The 22980-nt window shown below is 35.6% G+C and overlaps 1 protein-coding gene across 3 annotated transcripts in view; it reads right to left on the reverse strand.

The window, feature by feature from the left end:
- Window positions 1-536: 536 nt before the first annotated feature.
- The window catches only part of BMAL2 (basic helix-loop-helix ARNT like 2), a 107277-nt gene continuing 84833 nt past the window's right edge, over window positions 537-22980 (reverse strand). For all 3 annotated transcript variants that reach the window (XM_082738514.1, XM_082738515.1, XM_082738516.1), the window contains 6 exons: window positions 22763-22913; window positions 21762-21820; window positions 20899-21007; window positions 8244-8322; window positions 6126-6234; window positions 537-4779 (listed from right to left, as the gene is read on the reverse strand). In XM_082738514.1, coding sequence (XP_082594640.1) covers window positions 4643-4779; window positions 6126-6234; window positions 8244-8322; window positions 20899-21007; window positions 21762-21820; window positions 22763-22913 — 644 coding nt within the window. In that variant the 3' untranslated portion in view covers window positions 537-4642. The remainder of the gene's footprint in view (window positions 4780-6125; window positions 6235-8243; window positions 8323-20898; window positions 21008-21761; window positions 21821-22762; window positions 22914-22980) is intronic.

A 22980-nucleotide genomic window follows, 5' to 3' on the forward strand; every position in this document is an offset into this window, starting at 1 on the left:
TAAATGACAAGTTTTCCATAGTCCTTTCTGCACATGTCCCCATTCTTTCCACTGGCCCTAGAATGTCAGGCAGCTGGCTGTTGTTGACATCCTTTGCTTTTCAAGGATACCTTTTAAAATACAGGTTTGGGCATGTAACCAAAACCCAGCCAATCTGTATATTCCAGCCTGGTGACCTCAGGAAACTCTATGTGAACCAAGTTGATGCAAAGGCCCAAACGATGGACATTTTTGTGTGAATTACTAGGAAATAGAGAATCTCTCTTTCCACTGAGGTTGCCACTTGCAAGAACAACATGTTCTGGGAATTTCTAAGTGCCATTATGGACAAGAAGATGGTTATAGCCATTAGTGAACCCTCATGAACCCACACAAATATATAAAGAGGAATGTAGTTCAGTATACTCCTCTGCCCTGTGGTTTGGGAAGATTGGATCTTCTAGTCTGTTTCCACTTTAGAAAGTAGTTAAGGAGATTTTTTGGGTGGGGGGGAAGAAGTTTAATATATTAGGTTAAAAAAAACTTCAAACTAGTAATTATTATAAAATATAGTTTAATTTCACTTTTCATTACTTACCACAAAATTTAAAAAATACCAGTATACAGACAAGAGCAAGTAAACTGGAAAAAAGCTAAAAATTGTATAAAAAACAAAACTAAGCACAGGAATGTAGGAGCAGTGACACACACATACCATATAGTCTCAAGTGAGTTCCAGGTTAGACAAGTTTTCTTTCTATGGTCAACTTTTATTGGAGCCACATCTGGAAAGGATCTTAAACCAAGGCTCTTATATGGGAAACATCCTCCCAGACTTCTCTTTAAAAGCATTTCTCATAAAATAACCCACACCAGAGAGGCAGACCTAATCTAAATACAAGTCATAAATGCCTCCCCTTGGCCCTATGAACTTGGAAAAAATTAATGAAAACAAAGCACTCTAGAAATGGAAAAGTGACACCTAGTGGCCGTTTGGCAGTTTTCCTTGGTGGCTTCTGATCATTTTAGATCTTTTCCCTGTTCTTCTCATAACTGTACTTGGCAAATCTGAATTTCCAAATCCAGAGCCAAACAATGACCTACCTAAGTGGTAGATGATTCTTCAGAGCAGGATCTGAAATGACACTACCAAACCTGGTCCGATAACTAGGTGGTTATTTCATTTCCTGTGCCCTGATGATACAGAAATTCCTCACATAGTACTAATAAATAGAGCCTTTCCCCACTATGACACTGTAATGAAATACTTTAATCTCATTTAACTACCAAAAGCCTCTATCCTCTACTTTCCTATTTTTTGGTGGATTTCCAGATTTAGTGATTGCAATAGGGTGCCAACACATACACCTCAAGTTTTATTTGATTTCAGGTTATTATCATGTAAATGAAATAACTGAGAACATTTTCAGATTTACTAGTTTCAAAAAAGTTTTAAATTTGGATACATGGATAGAGGTTCACAGTTATTGGATTATACTAAATCAAGGATAAATAAACAATTGTTCCTTAAACCATAGCATTTAGAGGTAAATATCATAGTTACGGTATACCTTTGGTCTACTTCAAAGTGGTCTACTAATATCCACTTAATAAAATGTTTCAGAGCAGCACTGTCCAATAGAAATATAATATATGCCACATGGGTAATTTAAAATTTTCTTGTAGCCACATTAAAAAAGTAAAAACTAAAATGTTAATGTTTTATATAATTCAGTATATCCAAAATACTTGAGTATGTGATCAGTATCAAACTGCTTTTTTAAAAGATAGTTTTTTATATTTATTTTTAAATTTTTATTTATTTTTAAGTAAGTTCCATGCCCAACATGGGGCTTAAATTCACGACCCTGACATCAAGAGTTGTGTGTTCCTCTGACTGAACCAGCCAGGTGTCCCATTATAAAACTGTTAATGTGATATCTTATGTTCCCTTTTTATACTAAATGTACGAAATCTGGTATGCATTTTACATTTACAGTCTATCTCAATTTGTATTAGCTACATTTCAAGTGCTCAGCAGCCACATGGCCTGTGGCTCCGTACCAGACAACACAGTTCTAGAGTCTGACCCTAATGCTCAAGTCCCATGGCTTAGAATCATAGAATCAGAACTGGAAGTAAACAGAGAGATCAAACCTCTTGTTACAGAGGAGGAAACTGAGGCACATACAGAGTGTTTAAATGGCTTACTTGAGGTCACACAGGTAAACTTAGGGTGAGCAGGCTCTTTCTGATTCCAGGCTCTTCCCCACTCCACTGTGTTATTGTAAGTAATTCTTAGATTTATGGGGGTGGGGGAAAGGAACTAGAATATCCTTTTTATTATCTCATTCAATGTGTAGATGCTTTTCATCAAAAGGCAAGAAATTAATGGTTAGGAGAAAAAGTAATATAGCATAAGCCATAAAAATATCTGTCTCTCCTAAGAGCAATTCAATGTAAATGCAACACATGTCAGAGAAAACACCAAACATGGGAGAGTTAGAATTATCCTGCATTGCATGGATTGGATTCTAGGTCCAGGACAAGATCTACAGAAAAATCCTCGAGTGGGTTATTAAAGGATCAAAACCTTAAATTGGCTATCTGCCCACCAGTCTATGAACTAACGCTTCTTACAAAGAGAAAAAAGTGCTTCTATATGTAGCAGTGATGGCCTCTAGAAACTGCATCCCTGAGCCTTGCATCAAGAGGGTTAGCCCCTCTCCTTTCAAGGTCATCCAATCACAGTGACCCACCTTGCTACCCCTAGCTTATGTCAGCTCTGGAGGCCAAGTCCAACCTGCAATGGTTTAGACCCTAAACTGTTAACGTTGGTATGGCCTCACACTTACAGAGGAGATGTGATTGTTTTAAGTCTGAAGAAACAAGAACAATCATGCTTAGCCTGCTGCAAACCAGTCTCCCTCGTCCTGTAGGATTTCTCTGGCTTATTATAAACTTGCCAAGTCCCTCAAGTCCCAGAACCGGGAGTGGTGCTGACTCTCCAATATTGTATTGCCTGGAGGACAATGTGCCAATACTTCCTTCCTCATGTAGCTACTGCAGGGGTCCCAGCTGAAGGGAATGTGTGCTTTTGGCCTGTTACCTGGTGGGTTGTTTGCCATTAACCAGTTTGACAAAAGTTCTAATCTATTATGTACAGCCAAAAGAAATATGCAAGGCCAAAATAATGCTTTGTTTTGGTGTGAGACTCGGAGAGCTATCTGCTGTAGCACCACATAGAGGAAGAGAATTGGCTCCCCCACATCTGAGCTTCCGGCTTCCCCATTAGCTTCCCAGACTATCGTACTTTCATTTGTGGGGCACAAAAGAAAGTATATGAAAACATATTTGGTAAACTATAAAGAACTATGAAAACATAGAGTATTATGAAAGTATGACCTTCAGAAAGGGAGACATACATATATGATTTTAAATATTCTTCTTATAATCAGTATAAGCCACTCCTCAATTACCAGTTAAAAAATGATGCCCAAATTTGTAATGATAGCTAGAAAATTAGTTTTTAAATTCTTTCTCATTGCCTCAGTTTCAAAACTACACTTAGCATTTGTATAATTACCTTTGGTTTCAGGCAACAGTAATTGTAATTGCCTATTCTAGAAGGCCACAGCTAGTTCCTGGGTCAGTTAACTAATAATTTAACCAGTGAGACCATTGCTTTCCCAAATGTGTATCAAGAAGCTGATATATACACATTAAACATTTAAAAAAAATATGAATTTAACTGTGACTTCACACAAGATATTAAACCTGCTTGGGCTTGTATTTTTGTCCAGGGCTAATCTTTCACTAAGCTCATTTTCTGCATCAAAAACTGGTTTTATATGTAATGAAAATCTTGAATGGTTACATTAACAACAATTCTAACATGCAAAGGATAATTATCAAGATCTAGTCCCCAAGATCCTTCCTTTTCTGTAAGCCAAGTGAAAATCCCTTAACTTTTTTTTTTTTTTTCCTGAGTTTTAAATAAAGTCTCTCACTTAAAGCCCATCTTAATTGCTTGACCAAGCATAACTATCCTGGTTACGTTTGCCCAAGTTTACAATGACTGAACATAGTATTCACTGCAATTATGATTACCAATTGTACCCTCTCTTTAGGTGTTCAAGGGCTCAGAGTTTTCTTAAAGTGTATAAGCCTTATCCTCAATTAAGGAAATATACAAGAAACGGAGATGTTCCAACTTCTATAAATCTACTAGTATAAGTCCATTATAAATTAATCTTAGACACAGGAAAATGTCAATATATTAAATTCCCCACACTCAAAAACTGCATCAGAAAATAAAAACAAAACCAAAACAAGATGTATGTGATATTCTTGATGAGAAATATTTTAACAAAAAGTTAGCAACTAGTGGGTTTTAAGCCATGTCACTGAGAAAAGGAACTGTCTGTAGGAAACTCTGAGCCATTCTTTGTGAAGGGAAACATCACATTTCCCCATACTGCTGTGGAAGTAAGGTGCACATCTATAACAATTGGTAGACTACTAATAGGAATTAAAGATAAAAACAAAAACAGTATCAAGACAGTACAGAAGATTATACAGTTGTTTTTTTTTGTTTTGTTTTGTTTTTTGTCAATGAAATGCTTTAACACATTCCTAATTTGTAAGAATTAAAAATCAAATGCTAGAGTGTCCAGTGGATGTCACTGAGGTCCCCGGGGTCTCCCAGGCCCCCCTCTGCTTCAAAGTAATTCATGAAGGCAGCCATGGCTGTGTCATCATTGTCACACAGGGCATCAAAATCCAGCTGGGCACTGTCACCTGTCAAATTAAAATACAGACCTGTCTAAGTACATTTGAAGGTTAAAAGATGGATATCATTAAGAATGGCAAAGCGAGCAAAAAATAAAGAGAGAAAGCAAGAAACAGAGTCCTAATTACAGAGAACAAACTGATGGTAATCAGAGGGGATGGGGGCAGGCGGATGGGAGAGATAGGTGATGGGGATGAAGGAGGGCAGCTGTGACGAATGCCCAGGATTGTACATGGCTGATGAGTCACTACTGTTCACCTGAAACTAATACTACACTGTATGTTAGCTAACTGGAATTAAAATAAAAAACTTAAACTAAAAATTGCAAAGCGAGGCTAGAATAATATACAGTGAAATTTTGAAGACAAAGCATAGGCCTTATATTGCAGAAGGCTGATATATTTTTTAAATGGGTCACCTATTATATAACCATGTGCTATCAGAGAAATTGCAGAGAACTCATTTGATGCACATAAATGAGGTGATCTATGAGTTTTCAAATAGAAAATAATAGCACTAAAAGGTACTGATGCTAGACAAGTGTTTATGCATGTGTCCACAGAGAGCCTGGAAGGATAAACTTAACTTTAACCTGCCTTGTGAAAATACTGTACATCTTTAATCTGAAAGAGAAGGCTGACACAAAAGCATCCTCTTCCAAAAATCTGAAAAATCTCATAAAAAGGAAAATAACCAGTTTTTTTATTGAAGAAGGAAATAAGAAGAAACCATAGAAACAAGATTCAAGTTAGAGATAAGAAAGAGGATCTAGAAATTATGGGTTAACAAACAGCTTCAATTAGCCAATGTTCTCTAGAAATCTTTCGAAGTACAATAGAATTTGAGATGATTAATGTGTGGTTCTCTGTGAAGTTGAAATCCAGTTTCTTTCTTTCAAGTTCTTTGATTCTTTTTGACATATATTTCCAGTAGATCAATGTTAGTTATGGATAGTATAAACCTGTGTCACTTCAATTTAGTTGGTTTGAATTTACATAAACATAGTTAAAATGAATAATTACATCTTAAACACTTTATGATTGGTACATTTAAAAGTGCTTATTCTTGGAAATGGGCATCTTTCTCCTAAATAGTAGTACCTTAGTTTTATTTAGATAGTATGTATTAACAATATCCATAACTAATTCCATTGATAAGGGGATTTTTAATGACAGGTACATTCAGTAACAACCATCTTGAAGTTGAGTATGATCATTGTATTTAGGGTTTTGAATGAAAAAATCTTAGTTTTCAAAGTCTTTGCTCCTTTAGAGCTCTCCTACAGCTGAAAATATCACAATGAAGAAAGTGTTTAGAAAACTAAAATGGCAGGCAGTTGCCAAAGAAATCTTACCAAAGAGTGGCCCGTGATTGTGGGGAGGATCAGCACTCTGGTTTTGCCTTGTAGCCTCTGACTTCCCCATTTCAGAAGGATTTACTGGAATCAACTCCTTTTTTGAAATCTGAAAAGAAAGAATAATAAATAGTAAGGTTCCTACTTGAGTGAAATGAAACTTTCTTAGCAATGATCAGACATAGGCCTGCCTCATCCATAGGCCACTTGCATTCACTGAGGACTGTGTGCCAGGCACCCCCAGGCATTTCGTGTTTCAAAGGTCATGAGGTCAGGGATCTGAGGGCTAAAGAGGTTAATAGCTTGCCCAAGTGTTGAGACCATTATTCTAACCAATACGGGACTTCTAATGGCAAAGTCCACATTGTTTGTAACAGTAACTGAATGTACATATTATACAGATTGAGGATTTTGGACTGAGGAGGAAGAGCTATTTGTTTTTAAGAAAAATGATGGTAAAACTATCTCACATGAAACTACAATGGAAAATAGTGGTTTGGAGTGGGAAGTGGATTAAACTAAAGGCTTCTACCAAAAAGTTATCATACTATTACACAGTTACAGGTCCAACAATTCAGTAGTTAATATAGCTCATCAACATACATCATTTACCAATATAAATTACTGATAGCTTACTAGCCTGGCAATTGCCCACTGATCACATCCCCTTTTCTCTTCTGCTAAAGTAACCACAATCTCGAGTTTTAGGTAAATAATTTTCTTTTTGCTTTTATAATTTTAGCATCTATATAAATTCCTGTAAGCAATGTATGGTGTCTTAAACATTATGTTGAACACTAAATAAATGCAATAATGCTTGATGGAAAAAAGATACATCATTTACCTATGTTGTCTTATTAAGTTGATGAACTTGATCTATAAAATGTCTACATAATGTACACTACTTGGAGATTATTTTGGAATGTCTTAACCCCCTTCTTCTACCCTATTGTCTGGCACAAAATAGCTACCTAATAAACATTGGCTAAATGTTTGAGCAAATGGTAAATACTAGACTAAAAGACCCATGACATTTGTATAAAAACATCTTTTTTTTTTTTTTAAAGATTTTTATTTATTTATTCGACAGAGAGAAATCACAAGTAGTCGGAGAGGCAGGCAGAGAGAGAGGGAAGCAGGCTCCCTGCTGAGCAGAGAGCCCGATGCGGGGCTCGATCCCAGGACCCTGAGATCATGACCTGAGCCGAAGGCAGCGGCTTAACCCACTGAGCCACCCAGGCGCCCTAAAAACATCTTTTTTAAAAGATGTTTTTACTTAGTTGAGATAGAGACAGCATGAGAAGGGGGAGAAGCAGAGGGAGAAGAAGGCTCCTTGCGGAGCAGGGAGCCCAATACGGGACTCAATCCTGGGGTCCAGGATCATGACCTGAGCAGAAGGCAGTTGCTCAACCAACTGACCCACCCAGGCCCCCTGTATAAAAACATTTTTTAAATTTCCTTTTTGGCCTGATCAGATTTAATTTCTCTTTTCTCCTACTTTATTTTTAAATACTACTTTGTTTATAGACCTACTTTAGATCTTTTCGTTTTCTGGGATCCATTAGAATTAAATTGTATGTCACTCTTCCAGATATTTACCAATATGTTTAGTCAATTTTATATATGCAACAATGTTTTTTGAATAGTATTTGTTTAATTGAATTAAACAGTATGTAATACTCATAGTGTATAGTATTAAAATTTTTTTCCAGACCATAAGGAGTACATTTAATCCACTGAATTGGAACCCATTACAATAATATCCTAGCTACCATTTATTGAGCTCATATTATGTACCAGGCACTGTTAAGTTTTTGCATCAAATCACTTAATTCACACATCACTCTAAGAGTTTGGTGCTATTACTGTCCCTGTTTCACAGAAGAGGAAAGAGAGGCGCAAAGTTTAAATAACAAGCATGAGGTTACCCAGCAGTAGGTGTCGGAGTCACAACATGGACCCACATAGCATGTGTCCAGCAACTTTGCGGTCAACCACTAGTCTATATTGCCTCTTAAAAACATGAAAAGAGTTCATTTTTTTATGATGGCATCTTAAATAATTAAGAAGAAAAAAATTTCACCCAATTATTTCATGAATATTACTTATTCTACTTACTTTCCTGCAGGTGATAGCATGAGAATCTTTCATTAAATTTGTTGGACTTGAGTCATCAAGGGAGGAAGAAGACTGTAACCTTCAAAAAGTGACACATAAACATTTTCTTTATATATATGGTACTTTTGTCTTTAAACACATAATCTGATAAAGTACAGTGAAAAACAGGAGATTGAATGTCATGACAAGTTTTCTCAAGTAGACTAACTTTTTCAGTGCCATACTTAATTTTTACTATGGACTGCTGAAGAACACCATGTGGTAAATTGAAACATAAAACTCTGAGGTAAGAGCACTTAGGTAAATCATGTTGCCTGTCTTAATACAGCATGTGGTAAAGTGATGGAATAATAAATAATCATTCAAAATAGGCATTCACATTAAGAATCCACTCCTTCTCGGTTCCTTAATAACAACAGAACTGAGAATAAAGAAAGCTTTCCTAACATCCTGTAACCTATTTAAGTGAAAAATGTTATGTTTTTATTATAAGTCGTGCCCAGGTACAAAATCAGTGAAACCCAAAACAATATAAACAAAATCCTATGCTTTAATCCTAAATCTCTTCAAGACTTAATATGACAGTATTAGTGTCTTCAGGACATTAACAGTAGCCTATAAAGACAAATACCATAGGGTTCACTCATGAGGTACTTAGAGTAGTCCAATTCATAGAGACAAAGTAAAATGGTGAATGTCAGGGGTTAAGGGGAGAGGGAAATGGGAATCATTGTCTAATGGGAGTTTCGGTTTTGCAAGGTGAAGGAAGTTGTAGAGATGGATAGTGGTGGTGGTTGCCCAGGTGTATTTAATGCTACTGAACTGTGTATTAAAAATGGGGAGGGCGCCTGGGTGGCTCAGTGGGTGAAGCCGCTGCCTTCAGCTCAGGTCATGATCTCGGGGTCCTGGAATCGAGTCCCTTGTCGGGCTCTCTGCTCAGCAGGGAGCCTGCTTCTCTCTCTCTCTCTGCCTGCCTCTCTGTCTACTTGTGATCTCTCTGTCAAATAAATAAATAAATCTTTAAAAAAAATGGGGAAAATACTCAACCTTGATTATATATATTTACCACAGTTAAACAAATAAAATGTCCTTCACTGATACAATGTTTTTCATTACTTAAGTCACTTAGTTGTAAAACCTTAAATCTGGAAGGAAACCGAATCCTATAGTGAAAATTAGTATAGGATTAAGACTAAGAATGTATAAACCACACACTCGAGCATTTAAAAATTCACTATATGCTACTGTTAGTTTTATATATTGAGTGTTGTCAAGAAATTTATGGTCAAAGTGGATAAGGGGTTAAACGCATATCCTTGTACATATTTATCGTACTTTCAATACTTAAAGTATATAGCATGTTGCAAGTATTCAGTATTGAATAAAATTGAGCAGACAGCAGTCACAAATGTCTCAGGGATTTTCTTCAATGTAAAGTTTTTAAAGTGAAAACTTAAAAAATTTGTGGACTTACAAAGAGGTAGAAAGTAAAAAGTCTCTTCCCTCTTCTACATCTCCCACCCTCCAACACCTAGTTTTATCTACGAGAAGAAACTAATCTGAACAACTTTCTGTATTGTCATATGTTGTGGAGTTTAAGGTCCTTTCTTTACAATTCCAAAATCCAAAATGCCTTGGATTTTCCATAATTCATGTGGCAGCAAAATCAGAATTAATCTGAACTTAGCAAAATTTGAAATGATGAGGCTAACGTTTTATCCTACTTTGCCCTGCTAATATTTACAATTCACTCCAGAAATAGATCTTAGAACTTTTATTATGGAAAACTTTAATTCTTTTCTAAATCTTATTTAATGCATTTACCCCACGTCTTCCCCTCTCCTCCCATGTTTTATCATTTAATCTGTAAATACTTCTCAAAGCATAAATAACAATTTAATTGATGATGGGTGCTGCCCATAATGTAACTAATTGCTCTCTTTTAAAAAACTTAAATTCCAGAACAAACATATCTTTCTTTTAAAATCCAAAGATATTCTAGGTTCAGTACTATCTGGTCTCAAGGGTTTTAGATGAGCAATTATGAGCTTGTATATACACATATTCATATATATAAACGTATCTTGGGGCACCTTGGTGGCTCAGATGGTTAAGCTTCTGCCTTTGGCTCAGGTCATGATCTCCAGACACTGGGATCAAGCCCCAAATCAGGCTCCCAGCTTGGCAAGGAGTCTGCTTATTCCTCTCCCTCTGCCTCTCCCCCTGCTTGTACTCTCTCTCTCTCTCTCAGATGAATAAACAAAATCTTTAAAAATTTTTTTCTTATACAAGTGAGTTATTGTATATATTTTTTGCTCTTTTCCTGTGCATTCTATTAACCATATATTTTAAAGACCATTCCATATTAGTATAAATAGACCTAACTCTTAATAGTTGCACAGTACTCCATCGTATGGGTATGCCATAACAAGTTGTAGTTGTAAATACTTAAATCACTAAACAAGCATACAATGAATGGTCTTATTCATAGACTTTTGCACAGTTGTGTAAGAATATTTGCTCCTGGAGTAGAATTTCTGAGTCTAAGACGATATTCATTTACATTTTTATGAGTATCGTCAAATTGCCCTCCAGAGTTGTTACATTAGTTTATTTCCTACAGTTTATGGGTTACTGTTCACTCACACTGTCACTCACCAATATTGAGTGTTATCAAACTTTCAAATTTTTGACAATCTTATAAATGGAAAAAGTAACACCATATGGTTTGATTTTGTATATACAGTTGACCCCTAGCCAACAGGGTTTGAACTGCGTGAGTCTGCTTATACATGAATTGTCTTTGATAAATACAGTACTGTAAAAATATTTTTGCTTATGATTTTATCTTTTTTTTTCATCAAAGTTTAGTAGTCACACAATGTTATGTAGTCTCACGCATACAACATAGTGATTCAACAACTCTATGCTGTGCTCACCACAACTGTAACTACCATCTGTCACCGTATAATGTTGTTGTAATAGAATTGTCTATATTCCCTATGCTCTACCTTTTATCCTTATTCATTCTAAAACTGGAAGCTTGCACCCCAACTCCCCTTCACCCATTTTGCCCATCTCACCACATTCCTCTCCTCTGGTGACCATCAGTTCTCTGTATTTATGGGTCTGTTTCTGCTTTTTGTTTGTTTGTTTGTTTGTTTGTTTTTTTAGACTCTACATGTAAGTGAAATCCTACAGTGTTTGTTTTTTTCTGTCAGACTTACTTCTTTTAGTGTAATACCCTCTAGGTCTCTGATGTTGTAAATGGCAATCACATTCATTTTTTATGGCTAATATTCCTGTGTGTGTGTGTGTGTGTGTGTGTACGTACACACCACTTCTTACTAATAATTGCACCTCTGACAAATCTCATTGATCAGGATACTCTACTATGTAAACACTATTATAACATTTCTTTATCCATTCATCTATCAGTGGACACTTAGATTGCTTCCATATCCTGGCTATTATTATTAATGCTGCAATAAACATAGGGGTGCACATATCCTTTCAAATTAGTTTACATTTTCTTTGGGTAATTACCCAGCAATGGAATTAACAGATATATAGGTATATCTAATTTTTAAAAAGATTTTATTTATTTATTTGACAGGCAGAAATCACAAGTAGGCAGAGAGGCAGGCAGAGAGAGAGGAGGAAGCAGGCTCCCTGCTGAGCAGAGAGCCCAAAGTGGGGCTCAATCCCGGTATATCTATTTTTAAATTTTTTTTTGAGAGAGTGTGCGGGTGCAAGTTGGGGGAGAGATGGAGAGAGAATCTCAAGCAGACTCTGCACTGAGCATGGAGTCCAATGGAGGCTTAATCTTGCAACTCCTGAGATCATGGCCCTTTGCTGAGACCAAGAGTCAGACACTTAACTGACTGAGCCATTCAGGTGTCCCAGTATTTTTATTTTTAATTTTTTGAAGAACCTCTATACTGTTTTCCACAATGGCTGCACAAATTTACATGCCTACCAACTGTGCACGTGGCTTCCCTTTTCTCCACATTCTCCCCAACATTTGCTCGTTCTTGTCTTTTGATTTTAGCCATTCTGACAGGTGTGAAGTGGTCTCTCACTGTGGTTTTGATTTGCATTTTCTTGATGATTAGTGATGTTGAGCATCTTTACATGTTCTATTGGCCAGTGGTATGTGTTCTTTTGAGAATGTGTATTCAGATCTTGTCCATTTTTAAATTGAGTTGTTTAGGGTCTTTGTAGTGTTGAGTTGTATACATTCTTTATCTTGAATATTAACCCCTTATGAGATATACCACTTGCAAATATCTTTTCCTATTCAGTAGATTGCCTTTTAGTTTCATTGATGCTTTTCTTTGCCATGTAAAACCTTTTATTTTAATGTAGTCTCAGTAGTTTATTTTTTAAGATTCTATTTATTTACTTGACAGAAGGAGCACAAGTAGGCAGAGCAGCAGGCACAGGAAGAGAGAGATGCAGTCTCCCTGCTCAGCAGGGAGCCTGATGCAGGGCTCACTCCCAGGACCCTGGAATCATGAACTGAGCTGAAGGCAGATGTTTAATGGACTGAGCCACCCAGGCACCCCTCCCCACCCCCAGTAGCTTATTTTTGGTTTTGTTTCCCTTACCTTAGAAAACATAGCTTGAAAAATGTTGCTAAGGTCAATGTCTAAGAGATTCTTGCCTATGTTTTTTTGTTTGTTTTGTTTTTTAGAAATTTTATGGTTTATTTTTGTGTATGGTGTAAGAAAGTGGGCCAATCTTTTTTTTTTTTTTTAAGGTTTTCTTTATTTGAGAGAGAGAGAGAAAGAACACAAGTAGGGTGAAGGGCAGAGGGAGCTCCCCGCTGAGCAGGGAGTCTGATGCAGGGCTCAGTCCCAGGATCATGACTTGAGCCAAAGGCAGATGCTTGACTGACTGAGCCACCCAGGCATCCTGGAAGTGGTCCAATCTTATTCTTTTCCATGTACCCATCCAATTTTCCCAGCACTGTTGATTAAAGAGACTGTCTTTTCCCATTGTATGTTCTTCCCTCCTTTGTCATAGATTAATTGACCATATAATCATGGGTTTATTTCTGGGTGCTCTATTCTGTTGATCTATATGTCTATATTTATGCCAGCACCACACTGTTTTGATTATAGATTTATACTATATCTTGAAATTTGATATTATGATACTTCCATCTTTGTTCTTCTTAAGATTGCTGTGGCTATTTGGGATCTTTTGTGGTTTCATACAAATTTTTAGGATTTTTGCTCTGTGAAAAATGTTATTGGTATTTTAATAGGGATTGTATTAATGTATAGATGGCTTTGCATAGTATGGACATTTTAATATTCTACCAATCCATGAGCATGGTATGTTTTTCTATTTGTTTGTGTCATTTGATTTCTTCCATCAATTTTTTGTACTTTTCGAGGTACAGAACTTTCATCTCCTTAAGCTTATTCCTAGGTATTTCATTCTTTTTAGTGTAATTTGAAATGGAATTGTGTGTTTAATTTCTCTTTCTGCTACTTTGTTACTAGGGTATAGAAAAAACAGATTTCTGTATATTGATTTTTGTATCCTGCAACTTACTGAAACCATTTATTCTAATAGTTTTTAGTGTTTTCTATGTATTGTACCATGTCATCTGCAAAAAGTAACTCTTTCACTTCTTCCTTAGCAGTTTGGATTAGTTTTATTCTTTTTCTTGTCTGATAGCTGTGCTTAGGACTCCCAGTACTACAGTGAATAAAAGTGGTGAGGGGTATGTGCTTGTTCTGAGTCTTAGAGAAAAGCTCTTGATTTTTCACCATTGAGTATTATGTCAGCTCTGGGTTTTTTGTATATGGCTTTTATTTATGTTGAGATATGTACCCTCTATGCCCATGTTGCTGAGTTTTATGCATAAATAGGTATTGAATTTTATCAAGTGCTTTTTCTGTCTATTAAGATGATCATATGATTTCTATATTTTTTTATTGTGATGTATCAAGTTCATCAATTTGCAAATATTGAATCGTCCCTGCATCCCTGGAATAAATCCCACTTGATCAGGTTCAATGGTCCTTTTAATGTGTTGTTGAATATGGTTTGCTAATTCTTTTCTGAAGATTTTACATCTATGTTCATCAGAGATATTGGCATATAGGGTTTTTTTTTTTTTTTGTGGTGGTGGTAGTGGCATCTTTGTCTTATTTTGGTATGAGAGTAATGCCGGCTTCATAGACTAAACTTGGAAACATTCTTTTCTGTTTTTTGGAATAGATTGAGGGAAATAGGTATTAACACTTCTTTAAACATTTGGTAGAATTCACCTGTGAATCCATCTCCTGAACTTTTGTTTATTGGGATTTTGTTGATCACTGATTCCATTTCATTACTAGTAATGGATTTTCTATTTCTTCCTGATTCATTTTGTAAGATTGTATGTTTCTAGGCATTTACCTGTTTCTTCTAGGTTATTCAATATTTTTGCATATAATTTTTCACAATTGTTTCTTATAATCCTTTGTAGTGCAGACTGCAACTTCTCTTTAATTTCTGATTTTGAGTCTCCTCTTTTTTCCTGATGAGTCTGGCTAAAGGTTTATCAATTTTGTTTATCTTTCTAAAGAATCAACTCTTAGTTTCATTGATCTTTTAACTGATTTCTTTAGTCTCTCTTTCATTTATTTCCACACTGGTCTTTATTATTTCATTCCTTCTACTAACTTTGTATTTTGTCCTTTTTTAAGTTCCTTTACTTGAAAGGTTACATTGTTTGAGACTTTTCATGTTTCTTGAAAAAGGCCTATATCATTTCCTTCTTAGAAGTGCTTTTGCTAAAAAAAAAAAAAAAAAAAAAAAGTGTTTTTGCTGTGTCCCAAAGATTTTGAACTATAGTTTTTCTATTTTCCATTGTTTCCAGGGTTTAAGAAAAAATTTCTTCTTTGATTTCTTCATTGATTCCTGTATATTGATTTTTGTATCCTGCAACTTACTGAAACCATTTATTCTAATAGTTTTTAGTGTTTTCTATGTATTGTACCATGTCATCTGCAAAAAGTAACTCTTTCACTTCTTCCTTAGCAGTTTGGATTAGTTTTATTCTTTTTCTTGTGGTTTAGCACGTAGTGTAGCCTCCAGAGTTTGTGTTTTTTCCAGGGTTTTGTTTTATTTTGTTTTTGTAATTGATATCTAGTTTCATATTGTTGTAGTCAGAAAAGATGCTTGATATAATTTTAGTTTCTTTACATTTATTGAGACTTCTTGTTGGGATAAGCATGTGATCTATCCTTGAGGCGTTTCCCCGTGCCTCTAAAAGGAAAGCGTATTCTGCTATTTGGTGATGAAATGATCTGTATGTATTTTTTTATGTCCATCTGGCCTAATGTGTCATTCAGAGTGACTGTTTCCTCATTGATTTTGTCTTGATGGTCTATTCATTGATGTAAGTGGAGTGTTCATGTTCCCTACTATTTTATTACTATCCATGTCCCCCTTATGTCTGTTAATATTTTCTTTATATATTCAGGTACTCCTATGTTGAATGCATAGATATTTACAATTATTATGTCCTCTTCTTGGGTAGATCCCTTTATTAATACATAAATAATACCTTTCTTTGTCTGTTGCTGTAGTCCTTGTTTTAAAGTCTGTTTTGTCTAACACAAGTATTGCTACCCCAGCTTTTATTCTCGGCCTCCAGTTGCATGATGTATCTTTCTCCACCCTTCGCTTTCAGTTTGTATGTGTCTTTAGCTCTGAAGGGAGTTTCCTGCAGGCAGTATATAGATGGGTCTAAATTTTTTTAATCTATTGAGTCACCCTTTGTCTTTTGATTGGAACATGTAGCTCATTTACATTTAAAGGAATTGTGGATATCTATGTATTTACTGCCATTTTGTTCACTTATTTCTGGTTGTTGTAGTTCTTTGTTCTTTTTCTCTTGCTCCCTTTCCCTGTAATTTGATGACTTTCTTTAGTGTTATGCTTGGATTCCTTCCTCTTAGTTTTTTCCATATCTTTTATGCATTTTTGGCTTGTGGTTACCATGTGTTTCATATATAACATCCAAAGTATATAGCAGTCTGTATTCAATTGATGGTCTCCTAAGTTCAACAGTCTAAAGGCACTACATTGTTACTCCCCCTTCACGTTATTATAGGACAGCACATTTTACATCTTTTAATTCTGTGTATCCCTTGACTAATTTTTGTTGATATAATTGATTTTACTACTTTCATTTTTTAACCATCATACTAGCTTTGTAAGTATAAGGTTGACCTACTACCTTTACTGTGTATATTTTGTAATCAGTGGAATTTTTTCCTTTTGTACTTTTCTTATAGCCTTTTCTGATTAAAGAATTCTCTTTAAGATTTCATCTAAGGTCAGTTTAGTGGTGGTGAAATGTTTTAACTTGTGTTTGGGAAACTCTTTACCTCTCCTTAATTCTTATTATTTTTTTTTAAAGGATTTTATTATTTATTTGACACACACAGAGAAAGAGAGTGATCACAAGCAGGGGGAGTGGCAGGGGGAAAGGGAGAAGCAGGCTCCTGGCCAAGCAGGGAGCCCGATGCACGGCTCAAATCCTAGGACCCCAAGATCACAACCTGAGCTGAAGGCAGATGCTTACCAACTGAGCCACCCAGGTGCCTCTACCTCTCCTTAATTCTTAATGATAATCTTGGTGGGTGAAATATTCTTCGTTGTATGGTTTTTTTCCTTGCAGCATTTGAACAGATCATTTGGCCAACACTTGAACATGTCATTTGGCCTGCAAATTTTCTGCTAAAAAATCAGCTGTTAGCCTTATGGAGTTTACTTTATACATTTCTAGTTGCTTCTCTCTTCCTGCTTTTAAAATCTTCTCTTAATAATAATTTAAATATCAAAAACTGTCATGGTGTGGACTTCTTGGGTTTATCTTGTTATCTGTTTCCTTCCCCAGGTTAGGGAAGATTTTAGCAGTATTCCTCAAATAAGTTTTCTGCCCTCTTCTCCCTCTTCTCCTTCAGAGATCCTTATGATGCAAATGTTTATTCACTTGATGTTGTCCAAGAGATCCCTTAACCTGTTCTCATTTAAAATTTTTTTCTTTCTCCTATTTAGCTTGGGTGCTTTCCATTACCTTGTCTTCAAAATTAGGGAGATGTTCCTCTGCATATGCTAATTTTTGATTCCCTGTATTTTATTTTTCATTTCTGTCATTATATTCTTTAATTCTGATTATTTTGATATTTTCTATTAATTTATTAAACTTCTCACTAAGAAGTTTATCCACTCTTCTTTCTAGTCCAGTGAGCATCTTTTTGACCATTACTTTGAACTCTTTATCAGATAGATTAGGTATCTCCATTTACTTTTCTCTCTACGGTTTTGCCTTGTTGTTTGGTTTGGTGCATATTTCTGTCTTCTCATTTTGACCAACTTATTGTTTTTGTTTACATGAATTAGGTGGAATAGCTACTTCTAAACCTAAAGGAAGGGGCTTGTGTATGGTTCTTCCTTGTGTAGACGAAGAGCCTGGTAATTTTGTTGACTGGATGGATAGAGGTAGGGTTAGTCTGGTTGGGGATCCCAGGGCACTTTGTGCTAGGGCTGTGGTGGTGGGAGAGCTGGAGCTGAAGAGGTCATGGGCCAGCATAGCCCCGGGGCTCTTTGCACTTAGGTGCCCTGACAGAATAGCATAGATGAGGCAGTACATGCTGGGGGCTCCTGTCAAAGGGTAGCCTGGCATAGTGGCTGGAAACAAGGCAGGGTTGGGCCTGAGGGTTTTGGGACACACTGGAAACAGGACACCTGATAAAGTGTATGGAGCTAATGCAGCATGAACCACGTGGTCCCAGAATGCTCTGCACCAGGAGTGCCCTAGCAAGTCATGTGGAACTGAAGTGGTTCAGGCCTGGAGTGTTCTGGTACTCTGCACCTGTGTCACCTTTGGAAGACAGCTGCAGCTGTACTGAGCTCTGACCAGATGTGTCCTAGTGTCCTACTATATGTTATACTGGGACCACCTTGGTTGGATAGCAGGGTTCATGTAGGCTGGGGTGTGGGGCTCAGTGAAGGAATAGGCAAGCTAGAATGTGCATATAGGACCCTGCTCTCATCCACACTCTCAGGGTAGAAGTGGGATATAAACTGTGGCAGCCAGCCCCTCTGACCTGGACAGTGATCTAGCAGCTCCCTTGAGATATTTTGACAGAGTTCCAAGCTGGTTTCTGTATATTCTGTTTGATCTTCTAAACCACGCTTTTTTGTATGTGCCCCATGGTAGACTTATCCACTCATAATCCCTCAGTACTATTTTTTCCCACTACTACTTACAGTGTCAAGGGTGGGGATTCCCTTTTTCCGTTTGTTACAGTGTCTGTATTTCTCTTACTATTCTTTATGTAGACTCTATTCCTTCACTTGTACAGAAGCTCTTCAGTCAGCTTTTAGTTCTTCAGGAGAAACTGCTCTATAAATAGATGTAGATTTGGGGTGTCTGTGGCAGAGATGAATTCAGGGTCTTCTTATGTCACCATCTTGGAAGGGAATCTCTCCCTTAAGATTTTTCTCAATATTTTCTTTGTCTAGCTTACTTTATTGTAAGAATACAGTATACTATATATATATATGTTATTTATATATATAGTATATATATATATATATATATATATATATATATATATATATATATAAAACACGCAAAATATGTGTTTACTTACTGCTTATGTTCTTGGTAAGACTTCTAGTCAACGGTAGCCTATTAGTAGTTAATTTGGGGGAAGTTGAAAGTTATATGCAGACTTTTGACTGGGGAGGTAGTTGATATCCACAATCCCAATGTTGTTTAAGGGTAAGGGTCAGCTGTATAGGGGGCACCTTGGTGGCTCAGTTGGTTAAGCGACTGCCTTAGGCTCAGGTTTTGATCCCAGAGTCCTGGGATCGAGTCCCACATTGTGCTCCCTGTTTAACAGGGAGTCTGTTTCTCCCTCTGACCCTCCCTCTTCTCATGCTCTCTTTCTCCCATCTTCTCTCTCTCTCTCAAATAAATAAATTCTTAAAAAAAAAAAAAAGGGTCAGCTCTATATATTTGTAACTGTGAATGGGGTTGAGCAATCATTTTCTGGTATTTTTTTTGTTGTTGTTTGTTTTCTTTTTAAATTTAGTGGGTTAACATACACTGCAATATCAGCTTCTGGGGTAGAATTCAGGGATTCATTATTTACACACAACACCCAGGGAGGGTTGAGCAATTGTTGAAGATTCTTGACCATTGATGATTTTTTTTCTATTCTATTCTCCAACTTTTTTATTGAGCTGTTTTTAAAAATTACTTAATAATTTTATGCTCTATATAAAGTTTAAATACATTAATAAAATTAAAGTTTATTTATAAAGCTTAAATAGCTTGGGGCGCCTGGGTGGCTCAGTGGTTTGGGCTGCTGCCTTCGGCTCGGGTCATGATCTCAGGGTCCTGGGATCGAGCCCCGCATCGGGCTCCCTGCTCCGCAGGAAGCCTGCTTCCCTCTCTCTCTCTCTCTCTCTGCCTGCCTCTCTGCCTACTTGTGATCTCTGTCTGTCAAATAAATAAATAAATCTTTTAAATAAATAAATAAATAAATAAATAAATAAAGCTTAAATAGCTTAATAACTATTTTTTATACTATAAAACTTCATATAGTAAGATATATTAAGTCCATTTTATCACATGAAACACACATTTTTTACATTTTATTATTCTTTTACCTTTGTCATGATGGTTATTGGCTTAAGTTTTGAGTTTTTAATATAACTTATCTACTTTTTTCTTTATGAATTCCAGATTTTGTGTGATGTTTATAAAGGACTTTCTAAACTAAGATTATAAAAAACTCGTATTTCTGTCCTTGAAATAGTTCTATAGTTTTTAAATTTTACTTTGAACTCTCTGGTTTATCTGAAATTTATTTTAATGTACAGAATAAAATTGGTGTTCAGCTTTTTCCCCCAAACAGTTAAAGTTATTATAATGCTTGTAATTGTTTAATCCATTTCCCCTCATTGATTTGAAATGCCACTTTTACCATATAATAAATTCTTATATGTGGGATTTTGTTTTTTGTTGGTTGGTTGGCTGGTTGGTTTTTTAGTCATTACATTTATTTTAGTCATTACAATAGGGAAATCTTAAATTCCTGTATGTGTTTGAGACTATTTCTGAAATCTATTCTTTCCCATTTAATCTGTCGGTTGTGCTGAAATGTTTTAGTGATTGTCACTTTATAATATATTTTAATATTTGTTAGGATTAACTCATTCTATTACTTTTAGTTTTTAGAATTTTCCTCAATATGATTAGTATCATTTGTTGGATTCTAAAAAACAAATGCAAGATGCCTTTCTGACAGGATTCACACTGAATTCATAGATGAGCTTAACAAATATTGACATCCTTACAGTACTGAGTCTTCCCATTGAAAAACAATAATCCAGAAAGCTATTCAAGTCATCTTTTATGAACCTTTGGAGCATTAACAATTTGTTTTCATAGAGTTCTGGATGCTTCTGAAGTTCATATCTAAATACCTTTTTTGTTGCTACTGTAAAAATGATCTCTTTCATTATCTTATTGAATTAGTTACTGTTTGTATATGGGAAACTTACTGATTTTTGAATATTGGTTTTATAAATACAATAATTCACTTGTGAAAATATTTGAAAACATCACCTCTGGAAATCCAGGACTTCGTTTACAATATCTGTCCCAATACTCCCAGCACCAAGTACTATTCCAGTAGACATTCCAGGCACACTAATACAAGACTGTTTAGAGGATTCTAAAAAATAACAAAAGGAAAAATTCAAATGAAGACTTTAAAAATGTAAATATAACTTTTAAAAAAATATTTTTTATTTCAACTTCAATATACTTCCTATTTCTTTCTTTGAAATAAATAGTCATGCTTGTATTATAATCATAACTCCTGATGGTTTAAGATGCATATGAAGAATGATAGGAATCAACGATGTAGAACATCACTGAGGGTACAATCATAATCCATAACCCTTGGGTATGGATATTTCCTTCCCATTTTAATCTCCACACTAAAGTCAGAGCAATACTGCTTCATTTTTTAATATTCCTTAATATTTCTACTTTATCTATACAAGTAATTTGTTAAAATATTCTCTTGGTGGATAAGCAAGATAAACAAAACTCCCCCTTATTGCTTTCCATTGATTTACCCAACAGATATATATTGAGTAACACAAACTGCAGGGAACTTCTAGGGATAGATAATGGATAAAATACCATTCCTACTCTTGAACTCAGTCTAGTGGCAGGCCAGTTGAATAAACAACTAATTGCAAAAAGATGTAAGATTATAATGGAAGTGTGGTCAAAGTATTCTAGAAATTCTGAAGAGGGTAACTTAAGCCCTAGAAGTCTTTGCAATTTTATCTTGAAATGTTAGATAGAACATAATAGAAGATAGAAAAAATAGAAGATAGAAACAAATAGAAGATAGAAAAAAATGGTAACAATAACAGTCCTAGTAATAAATCTCCATCATTTAAAACTAAGCTTACCTTCTGATGATTGAGAGCTACAAGGAAGTAATGACACTTCTTTCATCTCATTATGTCCCCTAGAATTAAGAGACATTGTAGGTAATTTTTTTTTAAGTGCAGGAAAAATTTAAAGCCACTACATTATAACTCTGTGTACTTATCAATTCTTGGCCTTTTGTTTTATATATACACATTGTTAATGTCACAACCAGGGATCAAGGCACTGCTGTGCTAAGTACCAGGGCATTTACCCAATGCCCCATTACCCTGTGAATTACGCTTTCTCACGGTTACAAACTCTCAGTTTGTATATTAATGATAACAGGCAAGGATTATCCGAATGAATAACAGGGGATACTGCTAGAGATACCAAGCTTTGGGGACCTTTTTAAAAAACTATAGTAGATCAAGATATAGGATTGGTTTGCTACAACCTTACAACAATTACAAAGAAAAACCTTACAGAAAGATAATACTTAGAATGGGCTCTGTTAGTTTATTAAGCAAATCAGGAAAAGTTGGCTGTTCTTCCAGGCTGGCTGACACAGCCATAGCCGGGCTTGGCAAGTAATACTTAGGCTGGATTTCTGCTTCGCCCCAGCCAAATACTCCCACACAATCCATCACATGTGGTACCTCAGGCTTAGAAGATGTGCATGCAAAAATAACATGTGGGACAAAATTTCTAACAATGGTTTCTTACAATGATTGACAGTTTTAAGTTACAGCTACATCATTTTGTGACAGGACAAGACAAGGGCATGAAGGACAAGAAGAAAGAGCTTGAGTGAATGCATTTACTGTCACCTTTTATACCAAGCAAAAAGACAGTTATTACAAAAGGGAAAACTTTCAGCTTAATTCTAAGTAACACCAGTGAACAGTGAATGAATTACAAAAAAATATATACTCGTTATAAAGCCAGATGATCATACAACTTTAATGGTTTAGCAAGATGAGAAAAGACACTCATTTGAAGTTAACACAAAGGTCTTAACAACATAAAAAAAATTACTTACAAAACTAAAGTGTTGACAGACACAATGTATTCCAGTTCTTTGGTCCAAGGATTTGTGAAACTAAACCACTGGCTTTTTAAAGTTACAAAAGAGCCATCTTTCTTTCTGAACTTGTATAAATCTGTAAATATTTTCTCTTTACTCTGTAGAACTTAACAAGAAAAGATAATAATCAGCATAATGGGTTACCATGATATAAATCAATCCCCTGAGGATTA

Source organism: Mustela nivalis, assembly GCF_964662115.1.
Source record: "Mustela nivalis genome assembly, chromosome: 7".
In the NCBI taxonomy this organism is placed as follows: domain Eukaryota; kingdom Metazoa; phylum Chordata; class Mammalia; order Carnivora; family Mustelidae; genus Mustela; species Mustela nivalis.